Below are 21,218 nucleotides of genomic sequence, written 5' to 3'. Positions count from 1 at the left end.
AGAAAGTTTTAGAGGAAAAAAATCCAGAGCATTCATTTATGAAATAAATTAGAACAGAAGCAGCAGTGTGAAAACTATTGTAAAATCCAAAATTTTCAGTGGTCTTATTTTTGTAGTTTGAGGTGAAAATATTGAGGAGATGGTTTTTTTTGTAGTTGATGTAGGAAATGTTATTGAAATGAAATTTCACATATTTTTGTGGACCTGTTTCTACTTGCCATGAAAAGAACAAAATAATTAACGCCATTGAAAATTCAAGTGTTTTCACAGTACAACGTTATATGTCTTCATTTTTTACAGCTTTTTCGGTTTCGTAAGCTGCAAAAAAAGAAGGTTAATTTAACTGATAATCTTATTTTTGAATTTATGAAAAAGTATTTTTTTTAAAAACTATTTTGCAACAAAGGTACATGTATAACTAACAAATCTAATATCTTGAAAACAGAGTAATTTTTGGTTGTGATTGTATGTAATATAAGTGAGGATGATGCAATCTGTGCCACCTGAACTGACTGATATCATTCTTATGTGATATCTTACTGATGTCATTCTACATGTTGTATTATGTTAGGATTAAAACTGATGATATACCAAGAAACTTCTACTAAGATTATAACTTAATAATCCACTGTATTTTAGTATTTCATGTTATCACATTTTTTTTTTATTTCAAGATGTACTGAATTGTACAATCAATTTACATTTTTGATGAGACAATTATGAAACTGAATTTATTTCAAGATACCAGAGTAAAAAAAAAAACTGTAAAAAAAAATAATTATAGTTTCGATGGAAAGTACCATATGATAAAGTGAATAAATAGAGACTTTTCTAAGTTAAAATAGAATGCTTATGCAAGTAATATAAATGCATATGTACATAAAATTTACTTGAAACAGGACTTTGTATAGTTTTAATTTATTTCTCAACTGTTTTGGCTCTCTTTATCAAAGATTTGAGTGATCATATAAATACTGATATCATGTGAAAAGACTGTAATTAAATAATGCTTTCATGTTGCTTGTACCTAAATAATAATTCCCCTTGAAAATGCATATTTTTATTATCATTATATCATTACTGATTTGCAATAGTTATTAACAATTTGTTATTCTATAAATAAATTTGTTTTTTCCTTTAATATCAGTCATCAGAATTTTTAATATACATTATACCGTATAGCGGGTTATTTAAGCTGGGTGCTAATTTTGGCGTCTTGATGGTAGCCCGCAAAAATTTTAATCGCTAAAATAGGCAGTACTCTTCTTAGTGTTCATCTGCGAAGAGCTAAAACATTGTGTCCGCAAAAATAAATTATGCTTAAATTATTGACATGCCTTTGAGCAGGCAAAATGCCAAATTTTACACCCGCTATATGGTATATTGTATTTAACTGTTAATCAGGAACCCATTATATTTGCCTATATCATGTTTGTGGAGAAGTAGGTAAATCAATTTTGAAAAGTTCTGAAAATCAAGGCATGTTCAATTATCCTCTTATAGAGACACTTTTTGGGTATAGAACTGAAAGAAAACAATTCATTATGATTCAGAAACTCTGAAAACAATAACTTAAAAGCTACCGATTCCTAATCAACAAAAGATATGAAGGCAAACAAAACGTGTTTGCGAAACACTGATGCCCCAGAATGGGAGCTTTTGGCGATGTTTAAAGTTTTCAAAAGCAGGTAAAACTGGCCTAGGTTAAAGGTTTATTTTTTAATTTATGTCTTACTCCAAGGTCAAGGGCAAAGGGTTATATTAAAGGTACCTAGCGGAAAGCTGTGTCAAAAAAACTCTAAGTAATACTAAAGCCCTTGCACCAAATTTTCAATAATTAGTTGAAAGTTTTTGAAAAGTGGATCAACTTCAATGTCAAGGTTTAAAGGTCAACTTGTTGGTATCCAAAGAAAGGGCTTGTCACAAGGAATAAACCTGTGAAATATGAAAGTTCAAGTACTAAATGTTCGAAATACCTGTACAAGGTTAGAGTTTTTTTTTTAAAAAAGTAGATCAAGGTCAAAACTAATAATATTTTGACATGGAAAGACCCTATAACAATGAATACACAAGTGAAGTATGAAATTCCTAGCACCAACTGTTCAAAAGTTAAGGCCATGGTTAAAGTTAGCTGCAGATCTGTAGCTCTCCGAAAATTATATATTGATAGACCGGAGAGCTACAGATCTGCAGCTAGGTTAAAGTTTGATAAATTCGTGCAAAAGCAGGTCAAATTTTTATGTCAAGATCAAGAGATAAAATGATATATTGGTACCAAAAGTTAGTTCGTGTTACAAGGAATGCACATGCGGAATATGAAATTTACAGCTTTAACATTTCCAACCTTATGGGCAATGTTTTTGGAGACAGACGGGCGGACAGGGTAAAATTTAATACCCCAAATCTTCAATTAAGGGGGCATGAAAATTGTCCTTTCATTTTTAGGTCATACTAGAAAGACCTACCTTTTTGACAGATAACCTACATGTACCTTATGTAGTATATTTAGACAGTTATCATTTTCTTAAACAGAAAGATAAATTTCCATCAAGTTTTGTAAAATTAAAAAATTATAATAATCTTTAAACAAGAAATTCAACAAGAATCAACGTTTTCAAACATGTCAAATGTGGAAATAATTGAAATCGTTTACATCACTAATTATAAAAAAAGAGAAGGAACGGTTTCAGCACATATACCAGGCACTGTAAAATATAATATAGTTGTGCGAAATTAAAACTCATGTATCTGAACATTTTGTGGACCCGTTTCTTCCTGAAAATTTAAGATAGCATTAACGGCTATGAAACTTTTTCCAAAAAACATGTCCCCCTTTAATGAGTATTATTTGAGGTTTTGAAAAGATTTCATATTTCAAAAACCACTTGATTTATGCCAGATATTTCTTTCCTGATTTATCACTTTTATTATCCAATTCGTATATAGGTAGTATAAAACACCCGTAGATTCTATTTTAACTCAATTCTTAAAAAGTACTGAAGAAAAAAGAATAATATTACATGTACTATATTGACAAGAATGAATGACCCCCGTAAGAAAAATAAGTTTTGGCATGTTTGCGTCATATGTTTTGAAAAAATAAGAGATTCCTATATGTTGGTCACTTGGAAGCTACCATTTTGGAATGTGTTTTTGCTGTCTAAGTGGAGTAAAATGCTGCTTAACTTTAGTTCCATAAATAGCAGAGGGTTAATATTTGGACACCTATATAAGGAGTCTCCATTCTTTATGTCAGGTCAAGGTTTTATCAAGAAGTCAAAGATCAAATATTGTGACGTCATCTACTGAATCTTTTAGTTTTTTTTTTTTGCCATTGATTTTTTTTAATCGCCAAAATATCTGAAACCACTGCTTCAATTTTCTTTATTTTTACACATTTTATTCTGGGACTGTTATTTTTTTTTGCAAAAATTGAATAATAAATTTTTTCTTAAGAAAACGTAAAGTGTAGGATACATGTATTTACATGTGAATTTTCAATTCTGACACTATGTATATTCTATGTTTACTTAATATACTGACACGCAAAAGAAACGCAACCCTATTTAAATACGATTATTTTTTACTTTTTATGATTTATTGTCAGCAATTTTTAATCAAGGGATTTCGTACACATTTTCAAGCAATGTTATGGTTGATTGAACTCGGTGACACTACACGTTTTCGTGTCAGCGAGGCATCGATAAATACCCCGATTAGCACGTGCACGGATACACGCGACTGTATTTCGTGCGTCTTTCACATTTTTGTTATTCTTCAGGTATCTGGTAAGAATAGTTCGACATTAAAATTTGTTTTTTGGACTGCAATAAGTATGCCATGCGCGTAATAGGGCAGTACAGTTACTGATGGCTGGAAACACCCAAAGGGATGTTGCAAGAATACTGAATGTCCACAAAAGCACAATATCTCGTCTGTACAAACGCCTAAAACAAACTGGCAGCACTTGCGCAACCGGTTTAAAACTGCACAAAAAACTCCAAATGAGACACCTGGGACGCATAAACCAAGAATAAGTCGAGATACTGTGCTTAGGCGTCTTCGCTCATATGGAATTAGGCCGTGTCGCGTTGCAGTGGAAATGCCTCTTAATCGTCATCGGCGTGACGTCAGACTACAATGGTTGCATCGACACCGTCCAACTGCGTTTTCTATGCAAAGATGGCGCCGTGTACTCTTCACTGACGAGTCAAAATTCACGCTTTACCGCTCAGATGGGCGTCAGCGTGTTTTTAGACGACGCGGTGAACATTATGCCAACAACTGCATGGTGGAATGTGACAGGTTCGGTGGTGGAAGCGTTATGGTGTAGGGCGGGATCTGCTGTGGTCGCAAAACCCGCTTAGTATTCAGTGAAGGCAGTTTGACAGCTCAGCGGTACATTGACACTGTTCTGCAACCTGTGGTCATTCCGTTTGTCCACCAGCATAACCTTATCTTCCAACAAGACAATGCAAGGTGTCATGTAGCACGCCGTTCACTTGATTTTCTTCAACAAAACAATGTCGAAACGTTACCTTGGCCCCCATACAGTCCTGATTTGTCGCCTATTGAGCATGTGTGGGACATGTTGGATCGACGCATTCGAACGCGCCAAAATCCACCAGAAACCCTACCCGCTTTGCGTCAAGCTCTTCTGGAAGAGTGGCAGAACATTCCTATGACACAAATCAACCGTGTAACAAACTCTATGCATCGCAGAATTCGAGCAGCAACAAATGCTAATGGAGGGCATATTCGATATTAAACCTGGAAAAGTTCAATTGTTACCACCTCTACATCCTTGACTTTTTTTGCTAGAGTGGTGGTAGATAAGTCATAACTTGATGCACTTATTAGTAGAGCAGATGTGTATCTTCTATACGATGTAAACATTAAACCATATATTTATACGAAATATTAAAAATTCTATCGATTTGGAGGTTGCGTTTCTTTTGCGTGTCAGTATATTTTACTCAAATGGTCAAGTTTCAACATGACATACTGAGTTCAAGTTATCTTAAATATAAATTATTACACAAATTTGCAATAGATCAACTGAAAACTCTAAAATAATTAAGGCTCATTCTCAAGTCGAGTGTCTGATTTCACAAACTTCTTATAGGGGTCTGATAGGCCATATTTCAGACTATGTGGGCAACAAATGTGAAGTTGAATTTCTTTCATATAATATATATAAGGAGAGATTTTGTATCCCAGAACAAAATATAAAAAAAATCAGCAACAAGAGGCCTATGGGCCACATCGCTCACCTGAGCACTGTGGCTAGGAAAAAAGTAGAAATTGGTTTATTATTGTAAAGTTTAAATCCAAAGTAGTCCCATGACCAATCATGGATGTGCTATTCTTGAGAAGAAGATTTTTAGAGAATTTTCCTATATATTTCTATGTAAAACTTTGGTCGGCCATTCTGGTCCCGCCCTACCCCCGGGGGTCATGATTTGAACAAACTTGAATCTACACTACCTGAGGATGCTTCCATTTAAATATGATGAATTATGGCTTTGCTATTCTTGAGAAGAAGATTTTTAAAGAATTTTCCTAGATATTTCTATGCAAAACTTTGGTCGGCCATTTTGGCCCCGCCCTACCCCCGGGGGTCATGATTTCATCAAACTTGAATCTACACTACCTGAGGATGTTTCCCCATAAGTTTCATCTTTCCTGGCACAGTGGTTCTTGAGAAGAAGATTTTTAAAATATGCCACCAAATTTTCATTAATTCCCAATTATCTTCCCTTGAATGAGGACTTGGCCCTTCATTTGAACAAACTTGAATTCCCTTCACCCAAGGATGCTTTGTGGCAAGTTATGTTGAAATTGGCCCAGCGGTTCTTGAGAAGAAGTCGAAAATGTGAACAGTTTACAGACAGCTAGACAGACGGACGGACAGCTAGAAGGACGCCGGACAAAATGTGATCAGAAAAGCGCACTTAATTGAGCCTTCGTATCAGGTGAGCTAAAAATGAATTTTAGGAAAAATTTGGCCTATCTATTGTGTCCTACCTTAATTAAAGCAATTTGAACACTTCAAATAACATCAAATTTTAAGAAATTGATAAAGCCAAGCTGCGACGTCTTCCTAGCTTGACGTTATAAAAATGAATTAACTCAGTGAAACAAACATTTTTGCTATTTTAAGATTTATAATTCGTAGTAAAATGAATATAATTAATATTTTAGCATCGTTAAAAGTTTACATTTTTTAATTCCTATTGTCGATACAATAGGCTTGTCAACTAATACAATGTACCATTCAGTCCAATTTTGACTTCGATTTCCAAACCAATTGTTAAGTTATTCTTGACACACTGAATTTTCTACGAAATTTTCCATTTGTCCGATCATAACAAGGATCACACAGCGGGTGTGAATGGTGTTGGCAGGGGATGCTTACTCCCCACTTGCACCTGATTCCATCTCTGATTTTTAGATATCTGCGTTTGTTCTGCTGTCGATTTGTATTATATTTTTTTTCAAAGGACTTTTGAGCATGACTGCTGTTCACAATCTCCAACAGCAATTTTTTTGTGTTTGCTTGTTATGAGTAATGTAAACTAAAAATTTCTAAACTATTTTCTAAATACTTCAGTACTTTATGGGGCCTTTGTATTTCATGCACAAACTTACCTATATATGTACTGCTTTACATGCATGTACTGCATTACGAATTAGGTTATCAATCTAGTTGCCTTGCTTTGGTGCGTTGGACGACAAGCAAACCATTTTCCCCAATATGATTTTCCGTGTTTGTGTTTTGATTCTTTTCTCCTCCATTCATCTCTGTGTGTGCATGGAGGATCGACTTCAATATCTGGAAAGACTAATCGTGCAACTGCAGGAAAATCAACAAATATGGAAAAAGAGATGGTTACAGTCAGTCAAGAAAACGCGAAATTGAGAGAAATTGTTGAAGACTTAGAAACTCGTTTGAATTCCCAAGAAAACAGAATAAGAATATTGGAAAATGGTATTGAAGAATGTCAAGGCAATAATAAGGACTTAAACAAACATTCGAATAAAACTAAAATAATGAAGACATCAGAAGAAACAAACTTAAAAATCCCAACTAATCCACCCGAGAGGCAATCCAACAGTCTGAAGCGCAGCACTGATGGCAGATCGAAACATCCAAAAACAAATCCAACAATCCGCGGTAAGAAAAGAATATTATTTGTAGAATTGATATTTAATTTAAAAATAAACAACATTCAAAACAGACAATTTAGAGAGGGAATTAAAATGCCTAAAAAGTACATTCAAAACTCTGTTTTATGTTCTTACAAATACATGTACATGTAAGTTAAAGTGTTTAATTCTTGTATTTTTGGACGCAATTTTAACTCTGTTTTCATTTAGATTAATATTGAAAAAAATACAAGAATGTATTTCTCGCAGGCTGATCTTCACCTGTCTAATAATTATTTGAAGTAATAATTCATGAAATATGGAGATAACGAACGGTATCCAAGCTCAAAAGTCTAACGAATATATACTCACCGTCAATGAAAACGCGACACTCTAATTTTAGGGTAAAAAGTATATAAGGGTTATAACTATGTACCAAAAAAAGTTAGGACATCTTTTACTTTGCCAAATAAGTTATTTAACGGTTGAATGAATTTCTTTCCTCTACAGGAAGTTGCTTTTTAGCACTCTTAACAGGAATCGAATTTTTGCATTTTTGATAAAATTTTTAACAATATTTTGGGTTTTCAAGTTTTTGTAGCTGTTTATCATAAGTATTGTACTAAAATCCCGGGGAAAAAATCCTTCTTTCTTTACCGGATGTGATGCCCATATTTCCTCAAAATGACTTATTTTCATTGCTAATGCTGGAGATTCTCAAAATAAAGAAAAAAAGAGCTGCAGATGCAAATTTACACTATTTAACGACTCATTAGGCTCATGTGTTTCAATAGCATAAATAATAGTTTCTTGACCGGAAGTCCAAGAATTAATACACTACGCCAAGTTAGAGAAAATTCGACCGCAGTATCTGAACAACAGGCAATTAAAAATGCCCAAGAATATTTATTTTGCTCAGATAAAGACACTGGTAGAAATCGGACTGCGTACATGTATGTTGTACATGGCGGACTACTGTGGAGTCGTCAATTCCGGGTCATGCGCGGATCTAGAGGGGGGGTCAGGGGGTCCGGACCCTCCCTGAAATGTACCAGGTTAAAAAATGTATATACTATAACAAGAAAACAGTTACCATGGACCCCCCCTGGAAAACTCAGACCCCCCCTGGTAAGCGTGAACATGTGTGAAGTGGGAAAGATAAGTGAAAGATTTGAAGCAATATAGAATATAGAAGTCACCACTCACTACCCCCCCCCCTCCCCCCACGAAATAGGTTTTTGACGTTTGCGCTATTTTACGTTTTTTTTTTTTTTTTTTTTTTTTGTCAAGAAATTTCTGGGATTGGAATTTTTTTTGGACTGAGGTGGACCCCCCCTGGAAAAAATTTCTGGATCCGCGCCTGCGGGTCGTCTCCTATTCCGGGTCACTCGCGTGTATTTTATGCCTAGTGTTAAAATTTCAGCGCAAAAAATTTAATGAATACGTGAAGAACTGGTCTTTCTGTATGTAATTAATTACAAAATTTTGAATATCAACTTTAAGAGAGCATCCGACAATCGAAATTCTGAAACGCACGCATTAAAGACTTGGATGTTTCTGCTGCGGTGACGGGCTACTATGGAACGCCGTCACTGCCTTATAGCAGAACACTACTACTGCATTGTGTCAACCTTCCATTACATTATGTCAACTCTTTATGACATTAACCCACCCTACTATTGAATTGTGCCAACCTTCCATTACATTATGTCAACTCTTTATGACATTAACCCACACTACTATTGCATTGTGTCAACCTTCCATTACATTATGTCAACTCTTTATGACATTAATCCACCCTACTATTGCATTGTGCCAACCTTCCATTACATTATGTCAACTCTTTATGACATTAACCCACACTATATACTATTGCATCGTGTTAACTTTCATTTACATTATATCAACTCTTTATGACATTTACACATACTACAATTTTATTTCGTCAACTTGCATTTCGTTATGTTTACTTTTCATGACAATCTTAGTTTTTATTAACTGATGTGAAAAGCTCATGCCATACTGTGCGCACTCTTCTACATTATGTCGATTCACTGTTACGTTATGCGAACGCGGGTATCCTCGGCCTTTATATGAGCATAACTTATTTTCCGCGTTCCGCAAGCACTAAAATGGCGGGAGAGAAAACTGTCGTAGAAGAGATTCTCAGCGATTTCGGAATGACATCTTTAAATGAAAACTTTAAGCGACAAATGATTGACAATCTTGAAACATGCAAAGCCTTAACACTGCGACTGTGAATTAAAGTCACGTCGAAATTCAATGGTGTTTACTTTAATCTGATAATTAAATAAATAAAATATTATGAGTCGTACAGCAATCATTTTTTACTTTTTATTTTGAATTGGTTTCTTTTTTTTTTTATAAAAGTCTTAAACTTTGTAGGACTTTGCATTAGTTTCACATTAAGTTTAGCTGAATTAAGTTGAAAACTTTTTTCTATAAAACTATAAAGCATGAGAGCTTCTCCGCTTTCCGCCCTTGGTCCCCAACCATATACCGCCCCCTTCCTCGTTCAAGATTCCCATATCTGCCACTGATATGTGCCCATGCATGCTTACTAAGGCATATTCAATTGATATAGATGAGCAACTGGTAGATTTTTGTAATAGAATTCTGGCCCTGGAATGATTAAAAAAAATTACTAACTCCAGTGACGTAGCATCATTTTTTTTGAAAGAGGAGGTCAGCCAGTAAAAAAAATCATTTATCCGAAAAAACTACACAAGCCAAGAAAAAAATGTCCAAGCACGAAAATCCTATTTCGGGGAGAGTGGTCCAACTTCAATCAATCCTATTTTTTTCCAGATATATTATATTACCTTTAGTGGACTATATTTCAACAAGAAGTGGGGGTGGGGGCTGTACAGTTTCAATGAACATTACATTTTCTATAGTAAAGTTATGTCTGGGAAAAGAGGGGGGTTGATATTATGTGCCTGTAATTTGTCCTAATCAATCACGACCCCCCCCCCCTTCTTACCAGTCATTAAAACACGGTCGTCAACATTCATTATATACTAGATATACAGCTTTGAGATAATGTAAATGTATTTTTGCATCAGGTAATGAACTTGGAATCCACATGATAAAGAGTTAACACAATATAAAGATATTTTTAAATCACATAAGAAAGAGTTGGCATAACGTTATAATATATCCACATCACGGTATGGAGTTTTGACATAATGTAATAAAGTGTTGATATAATATAAAGATATGTTCACATTATGTTATACACTTTTTACACCACGTAATAAAGCACTGACATAAAGGTAAGATGTGTTCACCTCACATCATGATGCCCTCGCCGTAAAATAAAGATAAATCCATATCACGTAATAATGCTTTGATATAATAGAAATATACACTCTCAAAAAGGAATGGGCTTTTGACTTCATGTGATGATAAGTTTAATTATAAAACACAATTTACTTGACGTAATGCAATTTTGACCTCACATATTAAAAAAATGAAATGATGTAAAGAAACATTCATTTCACGTAATAAAGTTTCAACACAATGTAAACACATTATCACTTCACATAATGAATTTTTTACTTCAAGTTATGAAGTGCTGACATAATGAAAGGATGTATTTACTTCATGTAATACAGCATTGACATGATGTTAAGATATATTTTCATCATCCCATAAAAAATGGACATAACGTAAAGATATGTTCACATCACGTAATGATAAATTGACGTAATAAATGCATAGTTGTATGCTATAAGGCAGTGATGGCGTTCCATAGGCTACTTTCGTTTTTGTTCGCTGCAGAAAGGCTGATATAAAAGTTCTACATAAATAATAAGAGCTCGAAAGTATGGCAAATGCATTTAGTTTTAACTCAGAAATCAATCATAAGGATCGCTGCTCAAATAAAATTATAATGATTATTAAATCAAACTGTAGTAGTTTCTCCAATTGCGGGTCACGCAATCTCGTGGCATGAACATCTCAAAATTCTATGTACAAAACCAATCGACAACCATGTATCTACCTTGATTATCAAAAGTTTTCTAACTGGAAAATATTTTCTCTAAAGATTAAAATCGAGTTAACCCTTCAAATGCATTTTCTAAATAAATGAATTTAATTGTTTTATTTTTAATCCTAATACATTTTTTACATTCTGCATGCTGCAATTTGTTTTGTTGTAATTGTTTTAAAAATAATTTAAGCATATTTCTGTGATTGTTTTACTTTTTTTCGAAGCTGCATGAATTGTTTTATGTTTCAACTTCATAAAAATCTTGTTCCGAAACGTACAATGAATATTACACGGGCAGAAGGATAAAACGTACGCTGAACTAGGACCTGAGGTCGTGAAGTCACATATGACCCGGAAATTGAGAAAATGCTTCGTAACTGGGGAAGCTAGGCCTTGCTGAAATACCCCTGTAAATATTGTTCCCGTGTAGCTACTTTGAAAACGAAAAGGTGTTTGGATGACTCTCTATTTGTTCTTTCAATTCATATATTGCATAAAATATTAATTGAACAGATTTGCAAAGTATCAACGAAACACCCTTGACCCGGAATTGGCGACTTCACTGTAGCATGTTTTGATTAAATGGTCGGAAGGGGGGTGGTGTATTATTTAAATGTTATCTGTTAAGAGGGCTAAAAAATCAACTTTCGGTAATGGAATGAAAACCATTCAAACATTAAATAACTGATTTGGCAAAGTAAAAGATGTCCTAACTTGTTTGGCACATAGTTATATCCCGTACCGTAAATCTGGAATTTTTTACGTCGATTTTATTTTGCGAATTCGGGTCAAAATGCTGTTGATTAATTTTTACGTTTCAAAATTTTGCGAATGACCACTGCTTTGTTAACATTTTCTTGTTGGTGATTTATTTTTGAGAAATATATTTTTGCGAATGCAATGAACTCGCAAATTTGCTAAAAATTTATCTACAGCAAAAATTTCCAGATTTACGGTATATAATTTTTCACCCTAAAAGTAGAGTGTTGCGTTTTCATTGACGGTGAGTATACAAATATATAATTGGAACAGAGCAAGCACAGGCCTCTGTAACATCGAAGGTGCGATCGGGTGGCATGGAGGAGGTAAATATATTCTGCTTACCGGTCAAAACCGCCCTGTGCTCCTTCAGCCTCCTTGTCAAGATCTGGAAAAACGGGAAATGCATATGATTTCCAATGAATTTTTTTCCTTTAAGAATCAGAAAACGTCGCCTTCTTCTCCTTACTGAGCCAAACCCACGACACGCCTAGCCATAGGTTTGTAATAGTGTTCGACTCCGCTCCTACAAACCCAGGAAGCCACTACAACAGATTCTCCGGCATGTTTACCATACCACAACCTGGAACCTACGTCTTTACGTGGACCTTATATTGTGAAAATGGCGGAAATATCGACACCCAGCTTATCTTAAACAATAATATAATCGACAGTTCGTACTGCAATGCTAACGGTGCATTTTGGCATATGTCCTCCACAGCAACTGCTGTAGCAACAGTTATGCAAGGAGATGTTGTCTTTATTCGAACCCACCCCTCACATCCAAACATAGGGCGTATAATTAGCGATGAGTACCATAGGACTACTTTTGCAGGGTGGATTTTGTTTTAGATCAATTGGTGATATTGTATTATGTTACTCACTGTTACTTAAAAGATTAAATGAGTTTCACATATTCTCAATTCATTATTCATGGACATAGAAACCGGGAGAGGGATGGGGATGGGGATCCTGCCCTCCTCCCCAATAATTTTCTTTGATATATAGAATACTGTGGAAAAAAGCTACTATATGCTTTTGCAATTGTGCCCCCTTAATAAAAAACCCTGATAACCATTTTAAAAAATTTGCTTGTAAACGAATTTTGTTACTTGATATATTAGCAAGTACCCTCCTCAACTGTAATTATTGCATTCTATGAACCTGTTATCAACCTTCAGTACAAACAAAAAGAAGAATGGTCATCTTTCATTCATATCGTGCTTATTTTGATAAAAAACTCAATTAAGTGAGCTTATTTGAAATTGTTTCGTGGTGTACACTAGACTCTATTTGTACGTATGTTACCTTTATACAGTTTCGACTTCTTCGCCATACAGATCAATTAAAGGTCACATATAGTAGGGATCATATGAGTCCATTTGTAGCGTTTGATACGATTGATACTATACATAAGAATAAAATGTTAAAGCAGATATTTCTATGATTCGCTCAAAATACAATTTTGCACTACATGGAAATATCAACCATCAGCTCCAGGATTTTACAAATAATAAATGATTTTCCTCTTAAGAGTATTTTGAAGAAGGAAAACCCTTCTATCACACAAAACATTATGATATTCTGATTTATTTCTTTTTTACTTTATTAAGATATTAAGATACCAATTCAATGTGTATATGGCATTTAGTATATTCAGATTAATTTTTTTACCTGGTTGTTATGTGAATGACAAAGGGTTACATGTATATTAAAGGTAACTAGGGGAAAACCAAAAGAGTCCAAGATTAATGTCCAATGTCAAGGTTAAAAGGTCAACTTGTTTTATTGAAAGGAAGGTCTTGTCACAAGAAATATACTTGTGGAATATTAAAGCTCTAGTGCTAATTGTGCAAAAGATATGGTTAGAGATTTTAAGTGGGTCATGCTCTAAGGTCAAGGTCTTAAATACTTATACTTTGACATGGAAAGGCTACATTACAACAAAACACAAGTGAAGTTTGAACTTCCTAGGACCGATTGTTCAAAACTGAAGGCCATATGCATAGTAAGAGTTTAGTAAATGTGTGCATAAGTAAGGCAAACTTCAATGTAAAGATAAAATCGAATATGTTACCAAAAAAGTTCTTGTCACGAGGCATACACATGTAAAATATGAAAGTCACAGCTCTAAAATCTCTCTAAAATGTTACGGACAATGATAAAATATTTGGAAGACAAACAAGCAGACGGACAGGGCAAAAACTAAATACCCTAGATCCTTTCATCTTTAGCTCTTTTATTTTTGCAAATGAAATATGTGGAGATACCGAAAAGAAGTTGAAAAGAAGAGTACATTAAACAATACAAAACAGGAAAATGCAAACCTGCTCCTTAAAACTACACAGGTGAAATTAGGTGCCATAGAGAAGTGAACATCCCCTGATTATCGGTCACACCCGCCGTTTGCTCCTTGTCATTTTCAGGAAAAAAGATGGAGGGAATCCCTCGAAAATTCAGTGTGTATATAACGGACTAACAATTAGTATGAAAAAAGTCAGTCATCATTTGACTTAATGACATATTGTATCATTGTCTCCAGGTCATTGTATCGACCATAGAACTTACGAAATGATTACTTTAAACGAGACAGCTGATTCTATTCTTGATTCATTAACGTGTTTGTCAATAGCCTCTCTCGTTTTAGTATTGTTCATACGTAGAACATGCTCTTGCGTATCGAATCAACTGATAGACATAAACTCCATGTGCAGGTGACAAAGGTATATTGCTGCATAAGTAATGGAAATTGACGATTGAAACGTTAAATTCATCACGTTTATCATATTACTCTGTTGTTAGATAACTTTTTTTCTAGTAGATATATCCAAATATAAACAAATATATCAGACTCTGTGGTATAACTATTCTATTTTAAGCTAAGCCGGATATATCTTGTAGAAATAAGAAATGGAAATAACTATTGTTAATTGACTTAACATCGTCGATATATTGCAATGTCGAGTTGATGCCCATATCATGTACATGTATTTTCTTCTTTTCACGTAAAAGATTTTGAACAAACTGCTTCATATGATTACAAAAAGAAGTCTGCTAAGAACGGGGTGCCATTGGTACCAATGGAGATTCCAAAAGACTGTTAGAAGACCTGATCTCCTGAAACCACAAAGATATTGTTAATCAGAAAGGCAAGCATCTTTTCATATCAAATTCTGAATACATGTGTGTACAATCAGATTGTTTTTTATATATATAACAACATCAAAAAAGTAATTTTGAAAATGACTGATAACAAAGTACAGTTTAGGTAAATTTAGGAGTTTCATTAAAGAAAAAAGCAGCTGTCAATGATGTCAAAAAGTCTTGGCTTTAATTCATGGGGAATAAATGTACTATATTAATTTGAAAATTCGTAGGTTAAAATTTTTAACGAGGTTGATATAGAATGACCTTTTCGACTGATAACCTTCCTTTTGCTGTGTTCTATTTAGACAAGTTATCATTTTCTTTAATAGGTAGAGAAATTTTCTATCAAATTCTGTAAAATTAAATAACGATGGGATGTTAAAGAATATACAATCAATCAATCAATCATTAAACAAGAAAGTTTACTAGAATCAGCGTTTTCATATGTTGACTTAATTTAAATCGTGTACATCACTAATTAAAAAAAACAGAAAAGAAATTGCTTCAACACAAATTGTGAACGAAATTTTCCGTTAGTCTTATCATAACAAGGACCGGTCGGCAGGGGATGCTCACTTCTCCATAGCACCTGATCCCACCTCTGATGTTTTAGAGGATCAAGTTTGCTCTGCTTCTGATTTGTACATGTACATTGTTTTAAAGAACTTTTGATTGATTGATTGTATGTTATTTGAAGTCCCTCTCGAGAAATTTTCACTCATATGTAGACATCACAGTATACCGGTGAAAGGGCTTCAAATTTAGACTAATATTCGGCACTCAGGGCCATTGACCAGTGAGGATTCTTTAACGTGCCTACGCGTACCGCGACACGGGACCTACGTTTTCAAGTTCATAATTATCTGAAAGACCAGAGACTTTCACTTCTAATGCTGAGCGTTTAGCGAAAGAACAGTCACAACCTATGTTTACATTTTTCGCGTATACCGGTGAAAGCGCTTCAAATGTAGATCAATACACGGCACTCAGGGCCACTGACCAGTGAGGATTCTTTAACGTGCCTACGCGTACCGCGACACGGGACCTACGTTTTTAAGGTCATATCCGGAAGACCAGAGACTTTCACTTCTAATGCTGAGCGTTTAGCGAAAGAACAGTCACTACTTATGTTTACGTCTTAGGATTGACGCGGCAGTGCGAACCAGAATCGACCCCAGACCTCCAGATCAAGAAGCAAACGCTCTACCTCTAGGCTACCCTAACTGGTTTAAAGGGCTTTTGAGCATGATTACTGTTTTCCAACAGTAAACTTTCTTTACGTTATAATGAATGTAGTTGTATAAAAACTTCAGTCAAACATATGAAGGGCCTGACAATCCATGGAACATCTTTAGTTCCGGACGGAGAGTTTTAAACGAGAGAAAAAAATCTTTTTAAAATTATTTTTGCATTCTTCTCTTATTTCATTTATAGTTTATTTTCCATTAATGGAATCTCTTTTTAAATAAATATTAAAGAAGGAAGTACTTGATTATTTTCAACTTTTTTAAAGATTGTTTTCTACGTTAAAAAGTTCAATGCTTAATGTGGCCTTTGCATTTCATGCACAAAGTATTAGATCTATAGTATTGTCACAGGTCTAAAGAATACTAGTAAACAGATAAAGACGCTGTTCAGGGTTCACTGGTTTATTTTATTCTGTTTGATCGAATGAACGAGCTCTAAAATTAAAAATATAAAAACGAAACATGTAAATCTGCAAAGCAAATACATGTAATTACTAACATGTACAAACATAAATCACATGAAATATAATGATATAACATAATGTTCAATATTATGCTTTCATGATAAATGTGTACTCTGAATAAAGGGCAATAACTCTTAATTTCAACTGAGCAGATTCATAGGGCTTTACAGATAAAACATGAAAATAGAAGTATAAGCCTGGTAAATCAAAAATATTTGTCAAACATGCTTTATAACCTATAGCTTAATTAACCAATTCAAAATAATAAAAAAAAATTCTAAAAAATAATACATGTTCTTAACAAAGACAATGTGTCTGGAGGCTTTTAATGATTCAGATTTAATTTACATCAAATGGGAAACCAGTACCTATAGTCATCAAAATAATATAAATAAATCTTATTAATATGACCTTACAACAGTATTTCAACGCAACCTGCCTCTGCATGTACCGCTTTACACCGTTCCATTTTTTTTTTTCAAGAATTGGGTTATCAGTCTATTGTGGTTTTGCTTTGGTGCGATGAATGACAAGCAAACCATTTCCCCTCAATATGACTTTCCGTGTTTGTGTTTTGATTCTGTTCTCCTCCATTCATCTCTCTGTGTGTATGGAGGATCGAATTCAATATCTGGAAAGACTTATTGTACAACTGCAGGAGAATCAACTAATATGGAAAAAAGAGATGTATACAGTCAGAAAAGAAAACGCAAAATTGAGAGAAATAGTTGAAGACTTAGAAACCCGTTTGATTTCCCAAGAAAACAGAATAAAACTATTTGAAAATGGTATCGAAGAATGTCAGAGCAATGATAAGGACTTACATGTACTTTCGAAAGAAACTAAAATAATGACGACATCAGAGGAAATAAACCTAAATACCCCCCAAAACCCACCAGAGAGACAATCTAAAAGTCTGGAGCCCATCCCTGCTGGCAGATTGAAACATCCAAGAATAAATACGGTTATTCACGGTAAGAAAAGAATATTATTTTATTAGTAGAATTAATATTTAATTAAGTTGAAAAAGAGATTCAAAACAAAACATTAGGCAATTTAGAGACGGAATTCTAATGCCCCAAAAAGTACTTTCAAAACTTTATTTTAATTTCTTGCGAATAAGTCGCATTCTAAAATTCTTGAGTTTTTTTTTTTACACAAATTTAAGTCTTTTTTAATTTTAGATTAATATTGTAAATAGAACGTTTATCACTGGAACTCGTTAAATTTCTGCAACACCTTATTTTAGCGAGATAAATTTCCTAATCTAATCAACAACTATACTAATTACATTGTCTAACGATAGATAATTTTTACAAATTATAGTTATCGACAATAAAATATCATTAATGCATGAAATATGGAGATAACGAACAGTATTCAAGCTCAAAATACCACATTAAAGAAAATACTGGCCTCTTAAACATGGGATCAGGTGCCATGGAGGAGTAATTAATTCCCTGTCAATCGGTCACACCCACCGTGTGCTCCTTGTATGTCAAAATTAAAAAAAACCGTGAAAATGTATATAATTTCTGATAATTGATTTTTTTTCATTAAGATTCAGAAAACATCGCCTTCTTCTCCTTCCTGAGCCAAAGCCAAGACACTCCAAGCCATAGTCATATAATAGTGTTCGACTCTGCTCCTACAGACCCAGGAAACCACTACAACAGATTCTCCGGCATATTTACAGTACCAAAATCTGGAACTTACGTCTTTACATGGACAATATACTGCGATTATCACGGATTTCTCAACACTCAGCTAATTATAAACCAAGATGTATTTGTCAGTTCATACTGCAATGCGGACGGTGTAACTTGGTATAAGTCCTCCACTGCAACTGCCGTAGCCAAAGTTACGCAAGGAGATGTTGTTTTTATTCGAACCCATTCCTCAGAGACAAATAAAGGGCAAATACTTAGCAATCACTACCTTAAAACTACTTTTGCAGGCTGGTTTTTGTTTTAGATCAATTGATGATAATATATTGCGTTACTTTAAAGATTAAATGAGCTTCACATATTCTTCATTCATGCATTATCCATGGACGTAGGAACCAGGGAGGGTTGTGTGCCCCCAATAAAATTCCCGATATATAAAATATTATACAAATCTAAGCTATATATGCTTGTGCAATTGTGCCCATCAATAAAAACCTGATGACCCACCCTTTTTTGTTTCTTGATAAAGAATATTTGGTTGTTAATACCCCATCCCTTAAGTAAAATTGCTTCCTATTGGTCCCTAATCAACCTCCATTACCTAAAGGGGTGTGTAAAATCCAGACTTTTATTCGAATAAATGTGTTAAAAAAAAAACAAGATGTGTTTGTGAAACACTGATGCCTGCGTATTGCAGCTTTTGGCGAGGATTGAAATTTCTCAAATGTAAATTACACTCCAAGGTTAAGGCCACACTGTTGGTACCCGAAGAAAGACATTCTCATCGTGAAATATGAAAGCCCTAGAAATTGACCCACCGACGCAAAGGTTATGGACAAGGTAAAAGTTTTTGCAGTCAGACAGATAAACAGCTAGACAGAAAGGATGGACACGGCAAAAATTATATATCCCCGAATTTTCGATTACGGGGTCATAAAAAAAAAAACTCCATTACAAATGAAAATAAGAAGGATTGTCATCATTAATTCATTTGGAGCCCATTTTGATAAAAGATCTGTCTCAATTAAGCTTTTCTGAATTTGTTGCTTGGTGTAAACTATAGACTTTATCTGTACCTCTGTTAACTTTTTACATTTTCGACTTCTTCGCCATGTAGGTCAATGAAAGGTCACACATGCATTTTTTGTTAAACACGTATGCACATAAAACAATCTGATATTCTGTTTTAAAAAGCGACACTTTATTAAGTTATTAGGATATAATCAATTTGTATTCGACAGTAATTTGCACCAGGGTTTACACTTTCTGTCTCTTCTAATACTAACTCTTCGGTTTGACCAGGTTCATCATCACCCATTTCATCTGTTTCAAAACTAAGTCTCTGAGATCCATAGTGTCTTAACCTGTCAATGTGGATGACCATGGTTTTCTTTTCACCCACTTTCTGCACCCTATAAGTCAGATTGGTATGTTTTTCATCAATTACATGAGGCCTATACCAAAAGTTCATTAATATAGGCGATTTCCCTATACTTCCGAGGAATAAATACCAAGACCTTGTCACCAATTTCAAACTGTTTTTGTTGGCATTCCTATCAATGTATCTTTTCTGTCTCAACATTGACTAAATTATGTGAACAGTCGTGTATTTCGATGAGCCTCTTCCATGGTATCTCGTAAATTTCATGCATATCCATGCACAGACGTTCTTTCACGATCCAAAGGCAGTTCATACATAATATTTAAAGGGGTCGAAACTTCCCTCCCTAGCATAAGCATGTTAGGGGTGTACCCCGTGCTCTCATGTACCGCAGACCGGTAGGCCCTCAATACATATGGTAAATGTTTGTCCCAATCATGCTGATGGTCTGAAATATATGCAGTTAACATAATGGCAAAAGTCTTGTTAAAGCGTTCAACCATTCCATCCGACTTCGGGTGGAAGGTCGTAGTTCGAGTCTTGTGAATACCAAGGTTACAAAGTTCTTTAAACAAACGGCTTTCATACTGTCTACTTTGATCACTATGTATCACTTCTGGCACACCAAACCTGGTAATGAATTGTTCAACAAGCATTTCTGCTACAGTTAGAGCCTCCATATTTTTGAGTGGGGTTTCCTCCGTTCATTTAGTAAAGTAGTCTGAAACTACAAATATATATTTATGACCATCATTAGTTTCTGGTAATGGCTCCATTAAGTCCGTCGCCACGCGTTCCATGGGACGCCCCGTCTGATCAAGTTGCATAAATGATAACCTGCAGCACGGTTCTTCCTTTTTCTACCCTGTGTGCAACCTAATGCATAGCTTCTTACGTCGCGCTGAAGCCCAGTCCAATAGAAGCGCTCTCTGACTCTTTCAAGAGTCTTGTTGACTCCATGATGTCCAGAGGTTTAGAGATTCTGGCGTCATGGCATTGCTGCAAAATATTTTTTCCTTTCAGACAAGGGGACAATCACCTGGTGATATGTCTTTTTATCACCTATCCATTTTCTACACAAAAGGCCATATTTAATTTATGATTCCACTAAAAGCATACTGATTTAACTACTTTGCTTCCATGATTGATATCTGAAGACTCTGGACGCATTTTATTTTCTACCCAACATTTTATCTTTGATAGATCCATATCCTCATCTTGAAGACTTTGTAGAGGAACTGGCATTGTAGATATAGCGTCCACTTTACAGTCTGTTCCTGAAATCTGAGGTTCAGCATTGGCAGTTGAAAGGTTTTCCTCCATGACCTCAGAATACCCACATTGGTGACATGGATGTCAACTTAGGCTATCAGCATTACCATGCTT

General features: G+C 34.6%; 1 protein-coding gene across 3 annotated transcripts; it reads left to right on the top strand.

Moving 5' to 3' along the window:
• The first annotated feature begins 6,674 nt into the window (after nt 1-6,674).
• On the top strand, nt 6,675-18,944 carry LOC134274954 (complement C1q subcomponent subunit C-like). 3 transcript variants are annotated; one of them, XM_062757195.1, is made up of 2 exons: nt 6,675-7,177; nt 18,346-18,941. In XM_062757195.1, exons 1-2 carry the CDS (start codon nt 6,877-6,879, stop codon nt 18,756-18,758), a joined length of 714 nt encoding a protein of 237 aa, XP_062613179.1. In that variant the 5' UTR covers nt 6,675-6,876; the 3' UTR covers nt 18,759-18,941. The 3 variants fall into 3 exon arrangements, with proteins under 3 accessions (XP_062613179.1, XP_062613178.1, XP_062613177.1); XM_062757194.1 differs by lacking the exon at nt 18,346-18,941 and adding an exon at nt 12,366-12,803; XM_062757193.1 differs by lacking the exon at nt 6,675-7,177 and adding an exon at nt 17,308-17,758 and having other exon boundaries at nt 18,346-18,944.
• The last annotated feature ends 2,274 nt before the right edge of the window (nt 18,945-21,218 follow it).

This window comes from Saccostrea cucullata, unplaced genomic scaffold (genome assembly GCF_032062105.1).
Source record: "Saccostrea cucullata isolate Sc308-1 unplaced genomic scaffold, CSIRO_AGI_Scuc_v1 ctg147, whole genome shotgun sequence".
Taxonomy (NCBI): Eukaryota; Metazoa; Mollusca; class Bivalvia; order Ostreida; family Ostreidae; genus Saccostrea; species Saccostrea cuccullata.
This window is presented reverse-complemented; position numbering and strand designations above follow the sequence as displayed.

Excerpts from the sequence above, each read along its gene's own strand:
- LOC134274954 (XM_062757193.1), top strand. The coding sequence starts at position 17,311 with ATGACAAGCAAACCATTTCCCCTCAATATGACTTTCCGTGTTTGTGTT. Across the intron at positions 17,759-18,345 it reads AATAAATACGGTTATTCACG|ATTCAGAAAACATCGCCTTC; the intron begins GTAAGAAAAGAA and ends TTTTTCATTAAG.